Consider the following 20,356-nt stretch of genomic DNA (forward strand, 5'->3'; position numbering starts at 1 on the left):
TTTTTTGTTGTTGTTCCCCCTTCAATCCTGCATTTCAGACTATCTTTCTAGAGTCATTTTCCTTATTTCTGGAACATAGTTTTAGAAATTCCTTATGTGAGAGTCTTTTGGAAGCAAACTCAGTTCTAATCTGAAAATGTCTTCACTCTTCCCACATTGTTAATATAAAATTGTACAAGGTGTACAATGTAGCTTGACAGTTAATGTCTCTTGGCCTTTTGAACAAACTATCCTATTGTTCTATGGTTCCATTCATTGCTGCAGTTTTGAAGGCATTCTCTTTCTCTCTAGGATCTTATCTTAATTACTGGTGTTCTGTAGTTTCATTACAAAGTTTTTAAATATGAATTTCTCTTTATTTATTCTTAATGATATAAATTTTGGAGCCACACTGGGTTCAAATTCAGTCTCTACCATATACTATTGTGGGACCATGAATGAGTTATGAAACTACTCTGTACTTCAGTTTTCTCTTCTATAAAATGGATATTGTTCATAACAATGTTATGGGCACTAAATGAACTGATATGATTGAAATGCTTAAAACAGTGCCTGTTCCATAGGAAATGCTCTAAAAGTGCTGGCACTTACTCTGGGTTTTGGCATGTGCCTCTGTACTAAAGGCTCACTCACTGGGTTTTAAATCACCAAACTTTTTTAAAAATGGAATTTGAGAATTTCCTTTCAAGCTGAGAATCATTTACAAATACATAAGTTATAATTTACCCACAATCTAGTTAAATTATAGCAGGAAGGCTTTTTGATTACTTGGTCTTATACTATAGGGACTGAGCTGGGGAGAACATCTCCAAGCAGGTTTAAGGCTTTGCCAGGAACCCTGGGCTCCCTTAAACATGTTAAGTTTTCCAGGAAGAGGAAAAGCTCTCCCCAGCTGCCAAGATAACCCCCAATAGAAATAGCTACTGTCTTCTTTCCCCTGTGCTTTGGCTGTGTACAATTATCTGCTATAGAATATGTATTAGCTTATCTCTCTTTCAGCCTTATATCCTCAGTGCATGTTAGCTTTCAATATATGTTTGTTAAATGCATGCAAGAATGAATGAATGAACAAGTGGGTGAAGAAACAATACAGGGAAAGCATATAGGAAGAGTGGATACTTTCTATAATTTAAAAATAAAGATGAAACTTCCTTTCAACATGATAAATTTTCATGAACAAACCATTTGTTAAAATATTATTTAAAGACATGGAAATAACTAAACAAAAAAGCAAAAGCAGTAAAATTGGTTGCTTTTAGGGAGTAAAAACAAATTAAAGAAGATGTGAATCAGAAGCCTTCTGTGTTATTTTTAACCATGTACTATTTGAGTTTTAACCATATACCTTAATAAAATCATAATATTTAAATATAAAACTAGTCTTGCTATTGACTTACTGTAGCCCAGAGCAGCCTGAAGTATTTTTGAACTCAGAGGTTGAGTACGATTCTTTTTTTTCTCTTTTCTTTTAATTTTGTGCTGAGTTCTGCTTACCAAAGAGTGTTGATCCAAAGCCAGGTTGGTAAACAAAATTTTAAACTTTAATAGGGCAGTTCCAATAAACCAAGATAGGGCTGGCCAGGCCTCTTGACTGGTACCTGAAGGTAGCAATAAAGAGACTGAGTAAATCAATCAACTCCATCGCTTTCGTGGAGATCTCTTGATACCAAATTTTCTTCTTCTTTTACACAGTCCCCTCTGATACTGTGAAGATGAAAATTGACATCCATAGTCATATTCTACCAAAAGAATGGCCAGATCTAGAAAAGGTAATTATAACCAATTTGCTGAATTATTTCTGGAACTTCTCCAAGGTTTCTCAATGCCTCTATTTATAGACCTTTCTCTTATTTGGGAAATTAGATGTTGTGTTTCTTTGCTCTAGGGATGATTTTAAATGTCTTGGGAGCTCTAATTTCCTCATTTTAAAAAAAATGACTTTCATATCTATTTTGAAAAAGCATCAGATCAATGAAATAATTGTCTTCTCAATATCTCTTTTTCCCCTCAAATAAAGTATTTTTTTAACATTCTGGACAATTTAAACTAGGCAGATTTACTTCCTTTTAAATCACATATTCAGCTGCTGGAAAGATACATGCTGATTACAGAATCTAATGTTACAATTACTATTAAAAATGGAATGTGATAAGTTTCAAGGACTTCCAAAATCTCTCTCTTTTCCAAAATGTTTAAAATAAGCTTTAGAAGCACCAGGAAATAGCTTTGTGAAAAATTTTTAGTCTATTTTAGGACACTGTCTGAAACCTTTCCTTTTTGATTTTTAAGCTGTAAATCCTTGTTATGAAGAACTGGGAAGTAGGTATATCAAAAACCTTAGAATAAATGACATGAAATCTTTGCACGAGAGTATCTCTAAAGAGTATTCTCTAGGTTGCTCCATACATGGAAATTTTTTTTTTTTTTTTGATTAAGGACTTTTGAATGAGTACTAAAAAAGAAAAGCAGGGAACATGAAGAAAACTTTAAATTGGCTAGAAGTTTACTCAGGCTTTCTATCAGGTGTTAGCCAATCTTTAGCATTCTGCTAGTACTTTTATATCCCTGATAACATTTCATCTTTTTTATCCCAAATGAGGAAAAATGAATTAACCCAAATTCTAATTAAAATGTGGCCTGTTGGCCAGGCATGGTGGCGTATGCCTGTAATCCCAGTGGCTCAGGAGGCTGAGGCAGGAGGACCAGAAGTTCAAGGCCAGCCTCAGCAAAAGCGAGGCTGTAAGCAACTCAGTGAGACCCTGTCTCTAAATAAAATACAAAATAGAGCTGGGGATATGGCTCAGTGGTTGAGTGCCCCTGAGTTCAATCTCTAGTATCCCTGCACCCAAAAAAAAATGTGGTCTGTTGTACAAGCAATCTTTCCATAGTTGTCTACTACATGATTGTTGATCTTAAGTGTTTCTTTGTTCATTGGTATCTTAGGTAAAATGTGTAGCAGAAACATAGACCAAAAAATACAAATGATGCTGAACTACTACAGCTAGTGGTAAAAGCAAACCCTACGAATCTTCCCCCCACAAAAGGAGTCTAAATGCTTTCATGGGAACATGCTGTTCTCCACGCCATTGTCATCCTCCTATCTTATTAAAGCACAAATACCACCTCATGATGCTAATCTTTTTATGAAGCAAACACTCAGCTACTTCACAGGAGCACTGGATTGTTTGGAAGTTGTGATGCAGTTTCTTATTTCCTATGGTGCTTGCCATTTTCTTCCCCTCACTTATGAGTAGTTACCAGGAATGGCACAATCAATAAATTAATTTATGATACAGATAATGAAAGGAATATATTATACTTCTTAATCTGACAGTTTTCAAAATTTCTAGGTATTTAGCATGTGATATTTTATAAATAGCTCTTGATCTATTCCCACCAAAGAGTATTAACTCCAACATTCCAGCTATTCTCTTTATTAATATCAAAGAACACCTACATGAAATGCTTTGGGAGTTACCTTAGCGGTCTCCAGAGGACATTGCCCACCTGTACCTGAGAGAGCTAACCAGCATAACCCATCCACCTAGAGAAGTCACAGCAACAGGGATCCCAAGCTCTATGGCATCCACCTCCTTGTCCTAACAAGGATTTTGAGGCTTAGAAAGTAAGATGGGCTGGATATTTGTGTCTCTTCCAAGTTCATATGTTGAAATCCTAGCTCCAAAGGCAATAGTACTAGGAAATGAGGCCTTTGGGAAGTGATTATGTCATGTGAGCAGAGCCCTTGTGAATGGAACAGTGCTCTTACAAACTAGGCCCAAGGAAGCTTGCTTATTCTTTCTACCATGAGGACTCAGCAAGAAGGTGCCATCTAGGAACCAGGAATGAACCCTCACCAGACACCAAATCTTCCAGAGATGTATCTTGGGCTTCCAGCTTCCAGAAATGTGAGAAATAAATATCTGTGGTTTATAAGCCATCACTTGATGGCATTTTGTTATAGCAGCTCAAATGGACAATAGGGAGCTAGCTCGTCACAGTTAAAATGTTTTTATCACTAAGGAAAAATTTTCAGTTTCTTTCAGAGGCAAGTATGTGGTAGTCGTAAAAAGAGGAACCAGTCTGTTCTGTCTGTACTTGTCGCATTCTTAGTGTGGAATGTGGACTTAAAACCAAGCTTCAGAAACCCCTGAACTGTTTCAAATCATTGCTCATTTTTTTCTGGGGAACATAAGCTCCAGCCTTCTTGGGAAAAATGGTTGTCTTCTTACTAAACTAGGCCCCAATGAGACATTCCCTCTGAACACTGGAAGCTGTTCCTAAATAAGCCACATGTATAAAGGCCTTTTTCCCCAGCTAGAAGACTCACAGGGGCCTAGAATGGTGCCTCCTCTTTGCAGAGTAGAGAAAGTTTTCTATCTGTACTCTGGGCCACAAGCTCACTTTCCATAACCTACCTCCTACTCCCAAACCTGCTCCATTTAAGCAAGACCTGAGCACCTAGGTCTGACAATTTCTCGGTATCCTGCCTTATGCAAGGCCCTAAAAGCCTTGTTTAAACTACTTTAAACAATGGGATGAAGAGCACGTGGTACATAGATTGTGCCCTAAAAATTTCCCAAGCAGTTGTCCTGCTGACTCTTGACACTGCCTCCCCTTCTATTCTCAGCCATTGCCTTGAAACAGGGAGAGGTGTTTTGCCCAATATGCAGGCTTCCTCTTATCCATCAGTCTCACATGCTGCAAACACATAGATGACATGCTTCATCAAAATAACAATAACAATAATAATGGTCATGACACTTTGTGCTTCCAGGGACAGAGACCAGAGATGAATATTCAATTCATATAAAACCTTGTAACGTGTATATAATATTTATGTTAAAAGGGTTAATGCCCTTTTTATATTGTTCTTAATTTTCATTTATTATATATGACAATAGAATGTATTACAATTCACATTACACATATAGAGCACAATTTTTCATATCTCTGGTTGTACACAAAGTAGAATCACATCTTTCATATCTTCATACACGTACTTAGGGTAATGTTGACCATCACATTCCACCGTCTTTCCTTCACCCATGCCCCCTCCTTTCCCCTCCCTCCCCTTTTCCCCTTTGCCCTATCTAGAGTTCATTTAATTCTCCCACCGCCACCCCCACCACATCATATTATAAATCAGCACCCTTAATCAGAGAAATCATTTGGCATTTGGTTTGAGGGGATTGGCTAATTTCTCTTAGCATTATATTCTCCAGCTCCATCCATTTACCTGCAAATGCCATGATTTTACTCTCTTTTAATGCTGAATAATATTCCATTGTGTATATATACCAGATTTTCTTTGTTCATTCATCTACTGAAGGGCATCTAGGTTGGTTCCACAGTTCAGCTATTGAGTTGTGCTGCTATAAACATTCATGTGGCTGTGTCCCGGTAGTATTCTGTTTTTATGTCCTTTGGGTACAGACGAAGGAGTGGGATAGCTGGATCAAATGGTAGTTCCGTTCCCAGTTTTCCAAGGATTCTCCATATTGCTTTCTATATTGGCTGCACCAATCTAAAGTACCACCAGCAGTGTATGAGTGTGCCTTTTGCCCCACGTCCTCGCCAACATTTATTGTTGTTTGTATTCTTAATAGTGACCATTCTGACTGGAGTGAGATGAAATCTTAGAGTAGTTTTGATTTGCATTTCTCTAATTGCTAGGGATGTTAAACATTTTTTCATGTATTTGTTGATTTGATTGTATATCTTCTGAGAATTGTCTGTTCGGTTCCTTAGCCCATTTATTGATTGGGTTATTTATTTTTTTGGTGTTACGATTTTTGTGTTCTTTATATATTCTAGAGATTAGTGCTCTATCTGACATGTGTGTGGTAAGAATTTGTTCCCAATTAGCAGGCTCTCTATTCACCTCAGTGATTGTTTCTTTTGCTGAGAACCAGCTTTTTAGTTTGAATCCATCCCACTTATTGCTTCTTGATATTAATTCTTGTGTTATAGGCATGTTATTAAGAAAGTTGGGGCCTAATCCAACATGATGGAGATTTGGGCCTACTTTTTCTTCTAATAGATGCAGTGTCTCTGATTTAATTCCTAGGTCCTTGATCCACTTTGAGTTGAGTTTTATGCATGGTGAGAGATAGAGGTTTGATTTGTTGCATATGGATGTCCATGTCATTAACCCTTTTTGATAGAGATGAAGGACTTGATATTCAGAAATGAACCCAGAGCTGCATGGGAACACAGTAGTTCTTCCAGAGCATCACCATTCCGTCCAACTTGAAAAAGCTGAAAAGGGTGTATATTACTATTTTAAGGGATGTCCACTCTTCCCCATGTTCCCCCACTTCTCCCCTTGACAACCAGCCTGCCCCCGCAACTCGTCACTTTCACATAAACCAACCGAGGGCAGCTTTGTCACAAGGTCATTGGAACCTGGCTTCCAGCCCCAGGTCAAGCAATTAAATCTGTTATGTGTTAGAGGTTTAAAGCTAGTGATGAGGGCTGAGGATGTGGCTCAAGTGGTAGCGCGCTCGCCTGGCATGCGTGCGGCCCGGGTTTGATCCTCAGCAAAAGATGTTGTGTCTGCCGAAAACTAAAAAATAAATATTAAAAAAAAAATAAAGTTAGTGATGAAACTACTAGCCCCAAACAACCACATTGACCAACCAAGATCAGTGAAGTAAATAGAGACACATCTAAATGGGACTAGGATTTTTCTCCCTGACCCCTCATTTTTAGTCTATATGATCAGAGAAGAATGTGTAGTAATGAGATATTAACTATAGCAGAGTTTCATCTTCAAATTGTTTTTAGTGGGGAAAATATTATTTTAAAAATCAATCTCTGATCTTTTCTCACTTTCAATTAAAAAAAATGAAAAGAAAAAGCCAGAACTATTTTTATTTGAGATGATGAAGTCCCTTTAGAAAAAGTAATGTCTCCTTTCAAACCTACCTTTCTTTTTTAAATATTAATAGACACACCTCCACAACTTTGACCTCATGGAATGAAGAAACTAAAAAGTGAATAAACACACTCATGCTGATGATTAACTAATGGTTACAAAGAACCAGGATTTAAGATATCTTTCATTTTCACTTGCTAACAATGATTTTAGTCAGAGTTACAAGTCAGGATCCTTTTTAAAAATTTGAGGTGGGAAGTCAATAGATTCAGGGGAACTTAATTAAATGGTTTCTGATGAATCAGGACCCACATTCTCTGCTGTCACAAAAGGAGGATCCTGATCCAAGAAGCCATAGTGAAAGATGTTTCAGGTTGATCTACAATGAGATTATTCATAACAACAATGATTATGGTAAGGTTTTGGCTTTTTCTTCAGCTGGGCTTTGTTGACCCCCCTACTCTATGTGCAATAGTAGGACTTGCAAAGATTTTTCTAATTTTAAATGGGGTAAAAAAAAATCTGGCCTTTAATTTAAAAGCATATATGTGTATCTCCTTTCATTGGCAATGATTTAACTACACTTGTTCAAGGTAAAATTTTCAGAGACAAAAGTCCCAGGCATAATTTGACTTTTAAACAACTGCTCTCAGGAGATAGGTAACTGACTACCCAGGAGGTTCATTATTCACCATGTGAAGATGTGAGGTCTTAAGGACATTGAAAATGTCATTCAGGAGCCAGGATCAGTGGTACACAACTAAAATCCCAGCTACTCAGGAGACTGAGGCAAGAGGACTGCTTGAGCCCAAGAGTCTCAGCAATACAGTGAGACCCTGTCTCAAAAAAAAAAAAGTCATTCAGTCCATCCACTCTGATGTGTGTGTGTGTGTGTGTGTGTCCTGCACATAAAACTAAATTCCCTTAGTTTTTTAAAACTTGCTTTTTCATTTGTCATGCTATAAATACCTATGGAACACTGGTCAGTGTCAATCAAACCCTTTCAGATTGTAAATGTCTCCTGGCATATGCTCTGACTAAACCACTTCCAGAGTCATACTTGAGACCCCAAATTTGACACAATCCAGAATGAGAGATGGAAGACTGTGTGGAGCCCAGATCTTGGGCAGAATAGAGTTGCCCTAAATAGGTTAGTGGTTGGTAGAATAACTTCAATACTTTAAGCTTTTTAGGAAAGTGAGGGAGAAACACAGAGTGACAAAGTCTCCTTCTTTCATAACCTTCCTTAGTGTCTGACCTCAGTGTATTCTACCTAAGGCTGTCATCATAACTGCCATCCCCATCAGCATCACCAACTGCCACACATCACCTCCTCCTCTACTACTACTCCTGCTGCGATTATTGTTGCTATGACCACCACCATCACCACCACTGGTACCACCACTGCCACCATACTGACAACCACTGCCACTACCATTACCATCTCACTCCCTCTACCCCTGCCATTGCAACCACTGCCAACTCTAGCAACACTATTAGCAGCCACCACTTCCCCTCCACCACCTCCATGATCACCACCCATATAATTAGCTTTGATAAAGGCCAAACCTGATGTCAGTAGATTTATATGCATTATCTCAGTTAATTCTCATAACACCCTATATCTCAGCTATGCTTGTTAGTCTCCATTTTACCTGCAAGGAAACAGAAACTTGGAGATGTTAAATTACTTCAACAAAGTCAAGTACCTTGGACATGATTTGTTGGATGTGGCCAGATTCATCCCTCTGCTCTGCCTCCCTGTTCTTCTCCAAATGCAATACACCTCTAACCTGGTCACATATGGATTAAGGTTCTCTAGAGAATTAAGAAACAGTAACAGTGAGGGAAGAATAAAGGAAGTAAAGTGAGAGAGAGGAAAGAAGGAAATACAACCTTTTCTTCTACACCGAAGATAAGATTTCAATGACAAATGTTCAGTTCAAGAGCACATTGTTAGTCTCAAATTTACTCTAAAGTGTAACTGATAGAAGTCATATTCTACTCCCTCCTCCAACATATGTCTCTTGGCAGCTTTTTCCAAGGGAAGAGAAAGGTATAAAGGTATCGAATGCACAAAGAGAGGAAAGTGAGGGGTTGGGGGCATAGGCAGAGGAGCAAACTGGTGCAGTTTCCCTTGCATGTTCAACCTGATAAACAGCAGGTCACTAGGGAGGAAGCATACAGATCTCCAAAGATAACATGATTATTTGGAGCTAACCTCAAGAACAGAAGCCTGTTGAGGTAGATCCTTGTCACAGATGAACACCTCTATGCTATACTGTGGTCCAGACTCAGACCTTCCCAGTCAATCTGGAGGTTAGAAGGAAGCTAGGAAGAGGGATCCATCAAGACCTCACTCTCTTCAGGTAACATTCCAGTGCCATGACATGAGAGCTAACCACTGTTACCTGACCTTACCCAACTACAAGTGAAAAATGGAAATGAAATTCAGCTTGCTTTATTCATCTACTTATTATTGCTGATAGTCTAAGAAGCTGGTGATGAGCTCTTTCATCTAGCTGTCTCTTGCTTCTACACATTCCCTCCTTATATCATGTATTATGAGTCATTCTTTGGAGCATAGAAATCCTGAATAAGAAGTTTCTCTCCAATCTGATACCAGTCTACTTTTCCAACCTCCCTCCCCTAATACCACCTGACCCAAGGTGTGGATCAGCATCCTCCTCCAGACTCCCAGAGAACATGGGCAGCACTATCACAGTGCATCTCATACACTTGTGCAGCTGTTCCATCACTTTTCCACTTGACCCCACCCTCTCAACACTCTGCTCCACATAGACAGAAATTGTCCTCCACTTTTATTTTCTTTGCCCCAGTAAGACTGGTCATGAGACTCCATGAGAGCTTGAACAAAGAATGAGTGAACAAATAAAATATTATATGAGTCATATATACCTACATCCTTAGGAATTCAATAAATATTGAATAAGTGATACATTATTAGGCTTTCAATTTTTTAAATTTATGACTCCCAGGAAGAGATATATTTTGTATATTATAAATCATGCAAACATTTACGTATGTAACAGGAAATTTTTATGAAACTAATACTACATGGGAGATATTATTCTATTCTTTTTCATTCTATTCCATTTCTTTACTACCTTATCTTGTGTTTTTAAAGAAGCAGACTTTGAATCAAGGATTCAAATGCAAGTACTTTACTTTGGAGATGATCTCAGGAAAACACAAGTGGGGAAGTAAGATAGGAAAAGCCAGGAAACCAATAAAAGGTTTGTTATCCATTACAGAATGTGTACCTTGCCTCAAAGTTATCCTGCCCAGGACTGGAGTACTAGTGTATTCAGTATATTTACATTCAAATTTTCTCAGTCATTGGTTGAGAGCTGCTGGGCAGATGGCAAGGGTAGACTAATTTCCTGGTACTTCCTACCTGTTAGAATGGGGTATCAAAGAAGCTTTCAGGGGAAGAAGAGAGATTCTTAAAGAAGTATAGACACTAGCATTTGGAGGTGGGCTGTTGTACCCCAGAGTATTAAGGGGAAGGAATATGTGTGGGATGCCGTTAGTATCTGCAACACATACTATCTCATGATTTTAAAATGTCTAGGCCCCTAGTCACTGAATTATTTTTATGATCTATTCATGGATTGCAACTCACAGTCTGAAGAGCAGTATATGTTCTAAAGAGTAGTCCTTATGGTCCATGTACTCCCAGTACTGCATTAAATGATCTGATAGTACATATCCAAATATTCTGTGTTAATCTTTGCTTTAAAATTTCAAACTATATTAGGAAAAAAGATAAAACCAATGAAATGTAGAATTTTCTTTCTGTATAAATATATTTAAAGGAAAATGTATATTGAAATATACATATTTTTTTGGTACCAGGGATTGAACCCAGGGGCACTTAACCACTGAGCCACATCCCCAGTCCTTTTTGTATTTTATTTATAGACAGAGTCTCACTAGTTGTTCAGGGCCTTGCTAAATTGCTGAGGCTGGCTTTGAACTCAAGATTTTGAGCCGCTGGGATTATAGACGTGCACTACCTCACCCAGCTTGAAATATAAATATTGAATAAGTGATACATGGGCATGGAGGGACAAATGGAAAGATAATGCCTAAAAGAATGGCGTTTAGGCTCCTTTGCCCTGAGGATGTGTCCTTTATTGCAATCCTCTCTTCTTTGCTTTTCAAGCCTAATTGTACTTCTCTCCACTACAGAGATTCGGCTATGGAGGCTGGGTGCAGCTCCAACACCATGGCAAGGTGAGTTTTTCCCAAAGCATGAGTATGAGCAGGACCCAGGGACATCCTGAGTATTAAGATACTTTATTGCAGGCTGGGGCTTCAGGGAACTCAGTTCTCCTGCCCTCGCATTAACTTGTAGTAGGGAAGGAAACAGTACCACTATTTTTCAGAATTATTAGGAGAAATGGGGGTGACTTCAAATAGTGGTATTTAGGAAGATAAAATTGGAACTCGAGAACACATTGAGAAATGACTTCCCCGCCCCTCTCTCTTTTGGCCTAGAACCAATTTTGGCATTTATTGCTATGCCTCAAGAGTTATCACAGTATATTAAGGCTGACCAAATAAATGGAACAATTAAGTTTGAGCACAATCTTGAGAAATTAAACATTGGAGACAAAAGGGAGAAGCCACTGTTATTAAGGGCTGAGATTGATACGAAAAAGGGAAGATACAGGGCAAAGCAGTCTGCAAATAATGAGGCCTGAGAGTGATCTGGGAATCCAGACCTGCACAAAGTTCAGGTCTGACCTCATTTTCAGATGCCCTCTATGAGTTCAAAGGAAACATTCTTGAGCTTCTAGCTAGAATATGGACATGACTAACATGCCCTGGTGCAGTCATGGTCTGGAAAGAGTATGCACAGGGTCAACCCAAAGCAATGTGGTAAGGATAAGACTGCCTTTGCTAAAGAGCACAGATTTGAACACCAAAGACTGGGAACGGCCTCCTGGAGAAAGTGATACCCATCCTGACTCTTGAAGCAGGGGTACAGGCAGGGTTGCTCAATGAGTAAAGGAAACAATTTTCCATTAAAAAAAAAGAAGTCAGGGACCAAAGTCATGGAAATATTAAACTTGTAAGCCCAGAACTTAAGCACTAAGCTATAGCTGGCACAACCTGCTAGTCCCTGGACTAGCAGGTTCAGCATCACCTGGGAACCCAGGAGAAATACAAATCAGGGGGCCACACCACCAACCTTCCAAATCAGGAACTTTTTGGGGGGATATGGGAAAGGGGCTGTCCATTTTAACAAGCCTCCTAGTGATTCTGCTGCACACTCAAGTTTGAGTACCCCTGGCTCATATATTCACTTAATAATTTTTATTGAAGCCTGTTTTATGCCAGGCCCATCCACCAAGGAAATAGGAATATGCTGATGAACAAGACAGAGATGGTTCCTACCCTCATGGTGCGAAAATTCTAAGGGGACATGAGAAATTTAGATAATGGAATAAAAAATGATGCTTCAATAAAGAGTGACAGGCTGGCTGGCTGGTCAGTGACGTGTTAAAGACTTAGAAGAGGGTTGGGGTTGTGGCTTAGTGGTAGAGCTCTTGCTTTGAATGTGTGAGGCACTGGGTTCAATTCTCAGCACCACATATAAATAAAACATAAAGGTCCATCAACAACTAAAATAAATAAAATTTAAAAAAAAAAAAAGACTTGGAAGAAAGGAAAGCAAAACCTGAAAAATGTTCCTGGCTGAAGGAACACCAAAGGTCTTCAAATGGGGAACAGTCAATGTGTTCAAGGAATGAGAAAGAAGGGCAATGTGTCTGTAACGCTGTGTGAGGAAGAGATGGCAGGAAATGGATCCATTATATAGGGACTTAAGGACTTAAGACTTAAATCTGGAATTCATTCTCAAAACAACGCAAATTCTTTGAAAATTCTTAATGACTTTAAATTCTTAATGACTTTAAAACTTTGCTCTATGGAGCATAGACAGAGGCAGGCAAAAGTTTGGGGAACAAAGTGGTGGGAAGGAGCTGGAGAAGGGCAGGTTGAAGCATCATCAGACGGGGCCTTGAAGGACTTAGGGGTTTAGGTCCTAAAATTGGTTTAAGCCTTTGTACTTGACCCTGAAGGCAGTGGTAAATCATGAAAGAGTTTTCAACACTGCCACACTCTCCCATTCCCAATACTAGTTGCTAGCTGGAGAGCTGGTTCTCTCTGCTGGTCTTAAGTATCTCCAAGGGAAGGTATGATATGAGTAGAGCTGAGTACAAGGAAACCCCCACTGGAGGAACAGGCAGCCTGTAGATATGTTTTTCCTTACTCCATGTCCCAGGTTGCAGTTTGTCCTCAATATTAGATATGAATGACTTTAATTTCATTTTGTTTTAATGTCAAGAGATTTCATAAACTTACCAGATCTCCAAAAGAAAACAAGAAGGAAAACATTTTCCTGTCATATCTACTGACCTACTTATCTCTGGCAAAACTGAGTACAATGGTTGCCCAATAGAACCAAACAGGAAACTCTTTTCTTTTCTCTCAGGGAAAAAGCAAAGCAAAACATAGCCAAATCTATATTTTTTATAATAACAGAAGTGAGGGATGACAGTCACTAGAAAACAACATGAAAATGTATACCATTATGTAAATTAACCAAGAGCAATGAGACAATCCAGTATTTAGGATTTTAAAACTCTTTTGATGCTGCTACATTCCTTTGGTGAACAAATATATTCTGCCCTCATGATTGATTTACCTTAGAGATTTCTGTTCTCTGGAAGATCATTCCAAAATATTTCTCTGGTTTGCCCTATTTCTGTTTTTAACCTTTAGTTTTTTCAGTGCTCCTAGAATAAAGTCAGGGGAGGTAAAGCCTTGCTCAGAATTGTAAAATATAACTTGCCTTTTGGTTGAACATTTACAAAAAGACAAGTAACAGGTCAATGATTAGTATGAAAACCTGCCAGAAGCTACACAGGATGGAGGTGAAACTGTGGCAAGAACACCTGAAATTATTTTAAAAGCTATTACTCAGAAAGGTAAACATAAGGCCCATTTCAAATCTGTAGGTCAGTAACATCTTAAAAATCTACTGTTTCTCAGAAATCTGAGGCCACAAATATACATGTGCAAACACCCCACCCCCAACACATAAAAATATACATTATACTTAGCATTTTTAAACACATACTTCTGCCTGATTCCCCACTGTTGTAGACTAAATATTTGTGTCCCACCCCCCAAATTCACATGTTGAAGCCCTAACCCCCAACATGGTATCTGAGTGAAAAGTAATTTTGTTAGATAAGGTCATAAGGGCTGCCCTCATGATGAGATTAGTGACTTATAGGACATATCAGAGAACTTGTATTCTCACCACTATATGAGGACACGTCATGAAGATAGCCATCTACAAGCAGGAAGAGGGTCCACCAGGAACTGAGTCAATGGGCACCTTGATCTTGAACTCCACAGCCTCCAGAACTATGAGAAATAAATGTCATTTAAACCACTCAGTCTGGGTATTTTGTTATAGCAGCCCAAGCTAAGAAACCCATTCACAGGGTACCTATCCAGGATTTTCCTTTTCACCTACATGAATAAAGAATATATAGTCAGCAGCAACTTTGTGCTAAATGAGAAAAAGAAATAATAAATAGTAAGAGAGCTCAGAGAAGGTGGAGAGCCCAAGGCAGGGAGCAATTTTCAGGAAGATGAAGTATCATATAACTATAGTGCTAATGATCCAGTCTAGTGTTTGAAAATACAACAATAAATCATAATACCAATGGAGTGAGTTAGGCAAGCTTAAAAAAAGGAAAATAGATCATAAAACAAAATAGCAAAATGTGTTGCTCATGGTAAGAGTAAATATTGTTTCATGAAATTTTTGTCTCAATTTGTATCTGTAGAAATAGATTTGGATGAGTACTCTGGGTCGCAATGAAAGATCTCTTAATGTGAGCTCACAGCCAACACTGACTGAAAGCCATTGATCTAGCCCAATGCTCTCATCTCATATATTTACTGTTAAAATTAAGTTATTTTATAATGAGTATTTGTGTAAATTCTCCTTTTTTAAACTTGAGCATTTAGAGATAAACCTACAATTCCTTTGGACCAATACTCTGCATTCTCAAAAGTAATCCTCATTAACAATTTGGTGGTTATCTTCTAGATCTTTTCCTATGATTTTATTTACGTATATGTGCACCTATAGAAATGACATAGTATTTTTAATATGTTTAGATTCTTTTAAAACCTATTTCAATCAGGTTCCAAACAGAAAACAGATGGGACAATTAAATTAGAATACTTTGAAAGTAGTTAAGAGACTATTTGTAAAGGTGTAGGCATGTGAGGAAATTACAGAGGTAGGCAGAGGTTAGTTCATGCAGGGTCTTACCAGCTGGGTTAATGAGTTTAGACTTTACCTTCAGGGCAATGGGAATCTATTCAAGAGTTTTAATTGGGATAGTGGCAAGCTGGGGATTTAAAATCTTACTCTGTTATGTGGACACTGGTTAAAGGGGTCAAAAGAGGGAGCAGGAAGATCCAATTGAGCAGTTGTTCAAGCATAGATAATGTGGGCTTAGACCATGGCTGAGCAGTGGAAGTAGAGAAATGTGGACCACTTCAGGCTATATTTTTGAGACAGAATCAAAGATATTGGGAAGTGGATTGGGTGGTGGCATATCAGGCAAAGGGAACTGAAATTGTCTCAATGCTGAGAAAAATAATGCAGGCATCAAAGATAGAAGTGACCACACCAAGAAGACAAGCAAATCACAGAGAGAGATGAACAGGTTGAACACATCAAGTTTGAGGTAGTTGCAGTGGGGCCTTTCTGTGAAGGTGTCCTACCAAATGGTAGTATCTGGGAGGTGGAATGATTAGAGATTGCTTACTGTTGACAGGGTCTGGGTCCATTCCTGCTAGCTCTACATCTCAAGCCCCACCAACATGGCAGCTTGCATAGTCTAGAGGGGTAGCCTGAATGGACTTTGGGGATAGGGGAGGAAAATGGAAACATGATGGTGAAATACTGAGTTTGAGGATGCATTCCTGATAACATTTGCAGTACCAGATATTGAAAGAGCATTATTTGTATTTATTTGTGAATAATAATAGGAGTTGAACTTAAGAATCAGTAGCTCCACAGGTTACACTCTCTAGGAATCAGACTTTGGGACTGAAATTAGCATGCCTGAAGTATATCAGGAAGTGTTCTTAGTATAAACATCAGTAGAAGGGAAGAGAAGGAGAAAGGATCAACTAGAGGGCAACATTGAGCTATTATGTAATCCCAATAGAGGCCTCAGCTGAACCTACTTGGAGCACTAAAGCTAACATTCAGAGTCGTTCCAAGTTGGCAGGGGGAGAGAGCAAAAGAGAGGGGCCTTTAAGGCTGGGTTATGGCTCAGTGGTAGAGTGCTTGTCTGGCATGTGTGAGGCCCTGGGTTTGATCCTCACCATCACATAAATAAATAAACAAATAAATAAAATAAAGGTATTGTGTCCATCTACAACTAAAAAATATATAGTTTTTTTTTTTAAAGGTGGGGGGGCTTTATACCTCCACAGAAATCAGTCATTGGAATTGAGCTGCCCTGGACATGGAGCAGGATGGTAAGAGTAGCAGTTCTCCTAAACCAAGGCAGTCCCCATGTGGGTCAGGAGTTGTCTGCTGCCAATACTCCCAGCATCTGGGAAAATTAAGTCCTTTTTTCTGAAGAGGCATGTGAGTGGCACAACATGCCATCTGCCTTGAGAAGGACCTTAAATATTGCTTACCCTAAGCTCTTATTTTAAAGCGTTAGAACCTGATGTCCCAGAAGGATAAGGGGTTCACACATAGGATACAGGACTCCTGAAGGCCATAGTATCCCACTTTGCATTATACCATGATACTCTAGCTTAAAAAAATATTAGAAGTAATTTTTAAATGTTTATCTGGATAGTAATGGTGGCTTGGGAAAATTCTTTAAATAAACTTGGTTTCCTTTTGAGAGTTTAGAAAAAATGAGATTGGATTCTGGTTACATTAATTAGAATGGCTTGTTTATTAGTTTAATTTAAGATCTTAGTTGATATAGAGGTCAGTGTTAAAAAAAAAAAAAAAGGACTTAACCACAGCCTTCATTTCTTACCATGGATTCAGCATGGAAAGAGAAATTTAGAAATGTAGAAAAAGAAACTTAGTGAATCAGATTTTCCTACCGTGTAAATTTTTATCATGTAAAGAGGGCATCCTTTCTCTGAAAAATATCAAACTCTTCAGAAAATTATGGTAATTAACTTTTGCCTACTAGATAGATATCAATTGCCAAATATCAGCCTAATGGGGTGGAAAATGGCTTCATATACTTGGGTTCTTGTCTGAGCTCTATACCAACTAAGTATATAGCCTTGAACAAGTCACCAACATGTATGGAATCGTTAATAAAATCAAAAATTGAACTTTGTCTTACATCAATTCTTTGGCAGCTCCCAGAGAAAACCAATTTCTTCCCTTGAAATTGAAAATAATGGTAAAATCTGGCTGTCATTTATTGAGCATGCTATCTGGCATCGTGCTAAATTCTTTACAAACATGTATTAATGAATCTTCTGTATCACTCATTGTTCTGACTTGGAGACAATAGAGCTAGTTTAGAAAACCAGCGCAGAGACTTCTTGGCAAAGCCAGAGATCAAGCTCAGAGGCTGTGCTTACCTGACAATGCCCACATCACACCTGATGAGCTGGTCCTGCAGAGAGTCACCAGTCCCAGTCAGACTACATTCACATTGTTGCTGCTGAGACTAGAGACCGGACGCTTTGCCCTTGCTGGATCAGTCACATGTGACACTTCAAACAACACCATAGTCTACAGGTAGACTGCACATCTTTGCCACCTCACACTGCTCACTTTCAAACCAGTCCAAGACAGATGCTTCTGATCAGCAGCACCTAGAGTAGCTACCAGTAGTCCTGCTACAAGAGGAAACTGGGAAACAAATTTTTGGATTCTACCTCAGGAAGGAAGAATCAGAAAATGAAATTTTTGGTTCATATTTTAGAGATAGTAAAAGTATAGCTGAAACTCAAAGTACCCATAGATTAACTAGTTATACTGCTCCTAAGTAATTTAATAAAATTTATACCTAGATTTTCTTGATTGCAAAGATACTCTTTGACACTCTGCTATATGGGTACTTTATGGTGATTAAGCTTTCCTCATAAGGATCAAGAGAACAATAAAATCTCTAATTTTCCAGATGAAAGTTTGTTTCCCAACTTTTTCTCTTTCACCATTACCCATCTCTACTCCCTTCTTTGCCAAATTCAGAGACATGTGTTCCTTCATCGCATTTTTGTAATCCATATAAGTCAGGACTCTTGGCTACAAGCAAACGAAATCAACATGGTTAAGTTTAAGAAGAAAAGGAGTTTGTTGAAAGTATTTTAAGCCTGTCAAAAATTACAAAATATCTGGATAGCCAAGCTCATAAAATGTGCAGAAACTAAGGAAAGTCACACAATTGAAGCCACAGCTAAGGCCACATCACAGGAACTGCTGCCCCCAACTGGACACTGGACACTACCACTACTGCCAATGAACATGACCACTAGACAGAATAAATTCACTTACCTGATTTTTATCACTTGCTGTTTATTAAAAACTGAACACTGAATGGCCAAACTTGGGGTGGAGAGAGCAAAGGCTTAGTGGATTTTGTAGATGGAGGGTAGGCCCTGCCTCCATCAGGATTCCTACAGAAGATTGCCCAACCTAGAAATGTGGTTCAGATGCTGGCATGGTAAACAGAGGATCTGAGATGAGGCAAATCAATTCTGATGTTTTGGTGTCAGAGATCCAGCTCTTCAGGGATATGGACCCTTATCACAAGTACATAAGTCACTTGCTCATTAACCTGTTCCCCAGCCCCTGGGGAATATCTGGGGTCTTCCTTATGTAAGGGAGATGGAAATGGGCTGCAGGACTGTGGGAGATGGGCAAGGTCTTGACCATGGAGTAGAAAACAAAGAAGGGTTGTGGCAAGGCTCAGATATAACTCATGATGGAGGAAGATATTTATTAGCTCTTTAGCAGAGGTATGGTTCAGATATTTTACCTCATTCCATAGACTGTCTCTTCCTGTTGATTTTTTTTTTTCTGCACATAAGTTTTTAGTACCTCTAGCTTTGTTCTTTTTGCTCAAAATTGCTTTGGCTGTTCAGAGTCCATGAGATCCATATGAATTTCAGGATTTTCTACTTCTGTGAAAAATAATTTTGATAGGTATTTCATTGAACATGTAGGTTGCTTGAGTGGTACATACTGTATATTAACTTCTAAGCCATAACCATAGGATATCATTCTATCCATTTATGTCTTCTTTAGTTTCTTTCATCAATTCTTAATAGTTTTCAGTATATAGCTCTTTTACCCCTTAAGTTAATTTTATTGCTAGGTATTCTGTCCTTTTAGATGCTATTATAAATAGGATTATTTCCTTGATTTATTTTTTAGATAATCCATAATTATTGCATAAAAATGCTACTCTTCTTTGAGTTGGTTTTGTACCTTGAAACTTTACTGAACTAATTTTTAATTCTAGAATTTTTTAGTGGAATCTATATATATTATATATCATGATATCTACAAATAAAGATAATTTAACTTCCTCCTTTATGATATAGATACCTTTTATTTCTATTTCTAAATTGCTTTGCCTAAAGCCTCTAGTGCTATGTTGAATACAAGTGGAAAGAGTATCATCTTGTTTTATTCCTGATCTTAGAAGAAAAGCTTTCAGCTTTTCATTAGTGAATATGACTTTAGCTATGGGATTGTCATACATGAACTTTATTATATTGAGGTACATACTTTCTATACCTAATTTTTTAGAGTTTTATCATGTAAAATGTTTAAATTTGTCAAATGCTTTTTCTGCATCTATTGATATGGTCATGTGGTTTCCTAAAAAAAAAAATGGAACCACCTTATGATCCAGCAATTTCACTTCTGGATATATATATATCCAAATGAAATGAAACCAGTATGTTGAAGAGATATTGCCATACAATTCATTCTTGTTTTATTTGTTTATTTTTGGTATTGGGCATTGAACTCAGGGGTTCTTAGCCACTGAGCCACATTCCCAGTCTTTTTATTTTTTATTTTGAGACAGGGTCTTGCTAAGCTGCTTAGGGCCTTACTAAATTTCTAAGACTGGCCTTGAAGTTGAGATCATCCTGCCTCCTGGGTTGCTGGGATTATAGGCCCATGCCACCATGCCCAGCTATTCATTCTTTAAAAATAAAGAAAATCCCATCATTTGCAACAACCTGAATGAACATGGAGGTTGTTATGTTAAGTGAAATAATCCAGGCACAAAAAGATTAATATTGCATGATCTCACTTACACATGGATCTAAAAAAGTCAAACTCATAGATACAGATAGCAAAATGGTGGTTACTTGGGGGTGGGGGTGGGGGTGGGGGAC

The 20,356-nt window shown here is 38.2% G+C and overlaps 1 protein-coding gene across 3 annotated transcripts in view; it reads left to right on the forward strand.

The window, feature by feature from the left end:
• The first annotated feature begins 1,583 nt into the window (after positions 1-1,583).
• Acmsd (aminocarboxymuconate semialdehyde decarboxylase) overlaps positions 1,584-20,356 on the forward strand; it is a 51,040-nt gene continuing 32,267 nt past the window's right edge. Inside the window, exons 1-2 of one of the 3 annotated variants that reach the window (XM_015479120.2) lie at positions 1,585-1,769; positions 11,096-11,140. In XM_015479120.2, the coding sequence (XP_015334606.1) occupies positions 1,713-1,769; positions 11,096-11,140 (102 nt within the window). In that variant the 5' untranslated portion in view covers positions 1,585-1,712. Of the gene's footprint in view, positions 1,770-7,064; positions 7,295-11,095; positions 11,141-20,356 lie in introns of those variants that run through there. The other 2 variants (XM_015479121.2, XM_048812186.1) reach the window with 2 other exon arrangements.

This window comes from Marmota marmota, unplaced genomic scaffold, assembly GCF_001458135.2.
Source record: "Marmota marmota marmota unplaced genomic scaffold, marMar, whole genome shotgun sequence".
Lineage (NCBI taxonomy): Eukaryota > Metazoa > Chordata > Mammalia > Rodentia > Sciuridae > Marmota > Marmota marmota.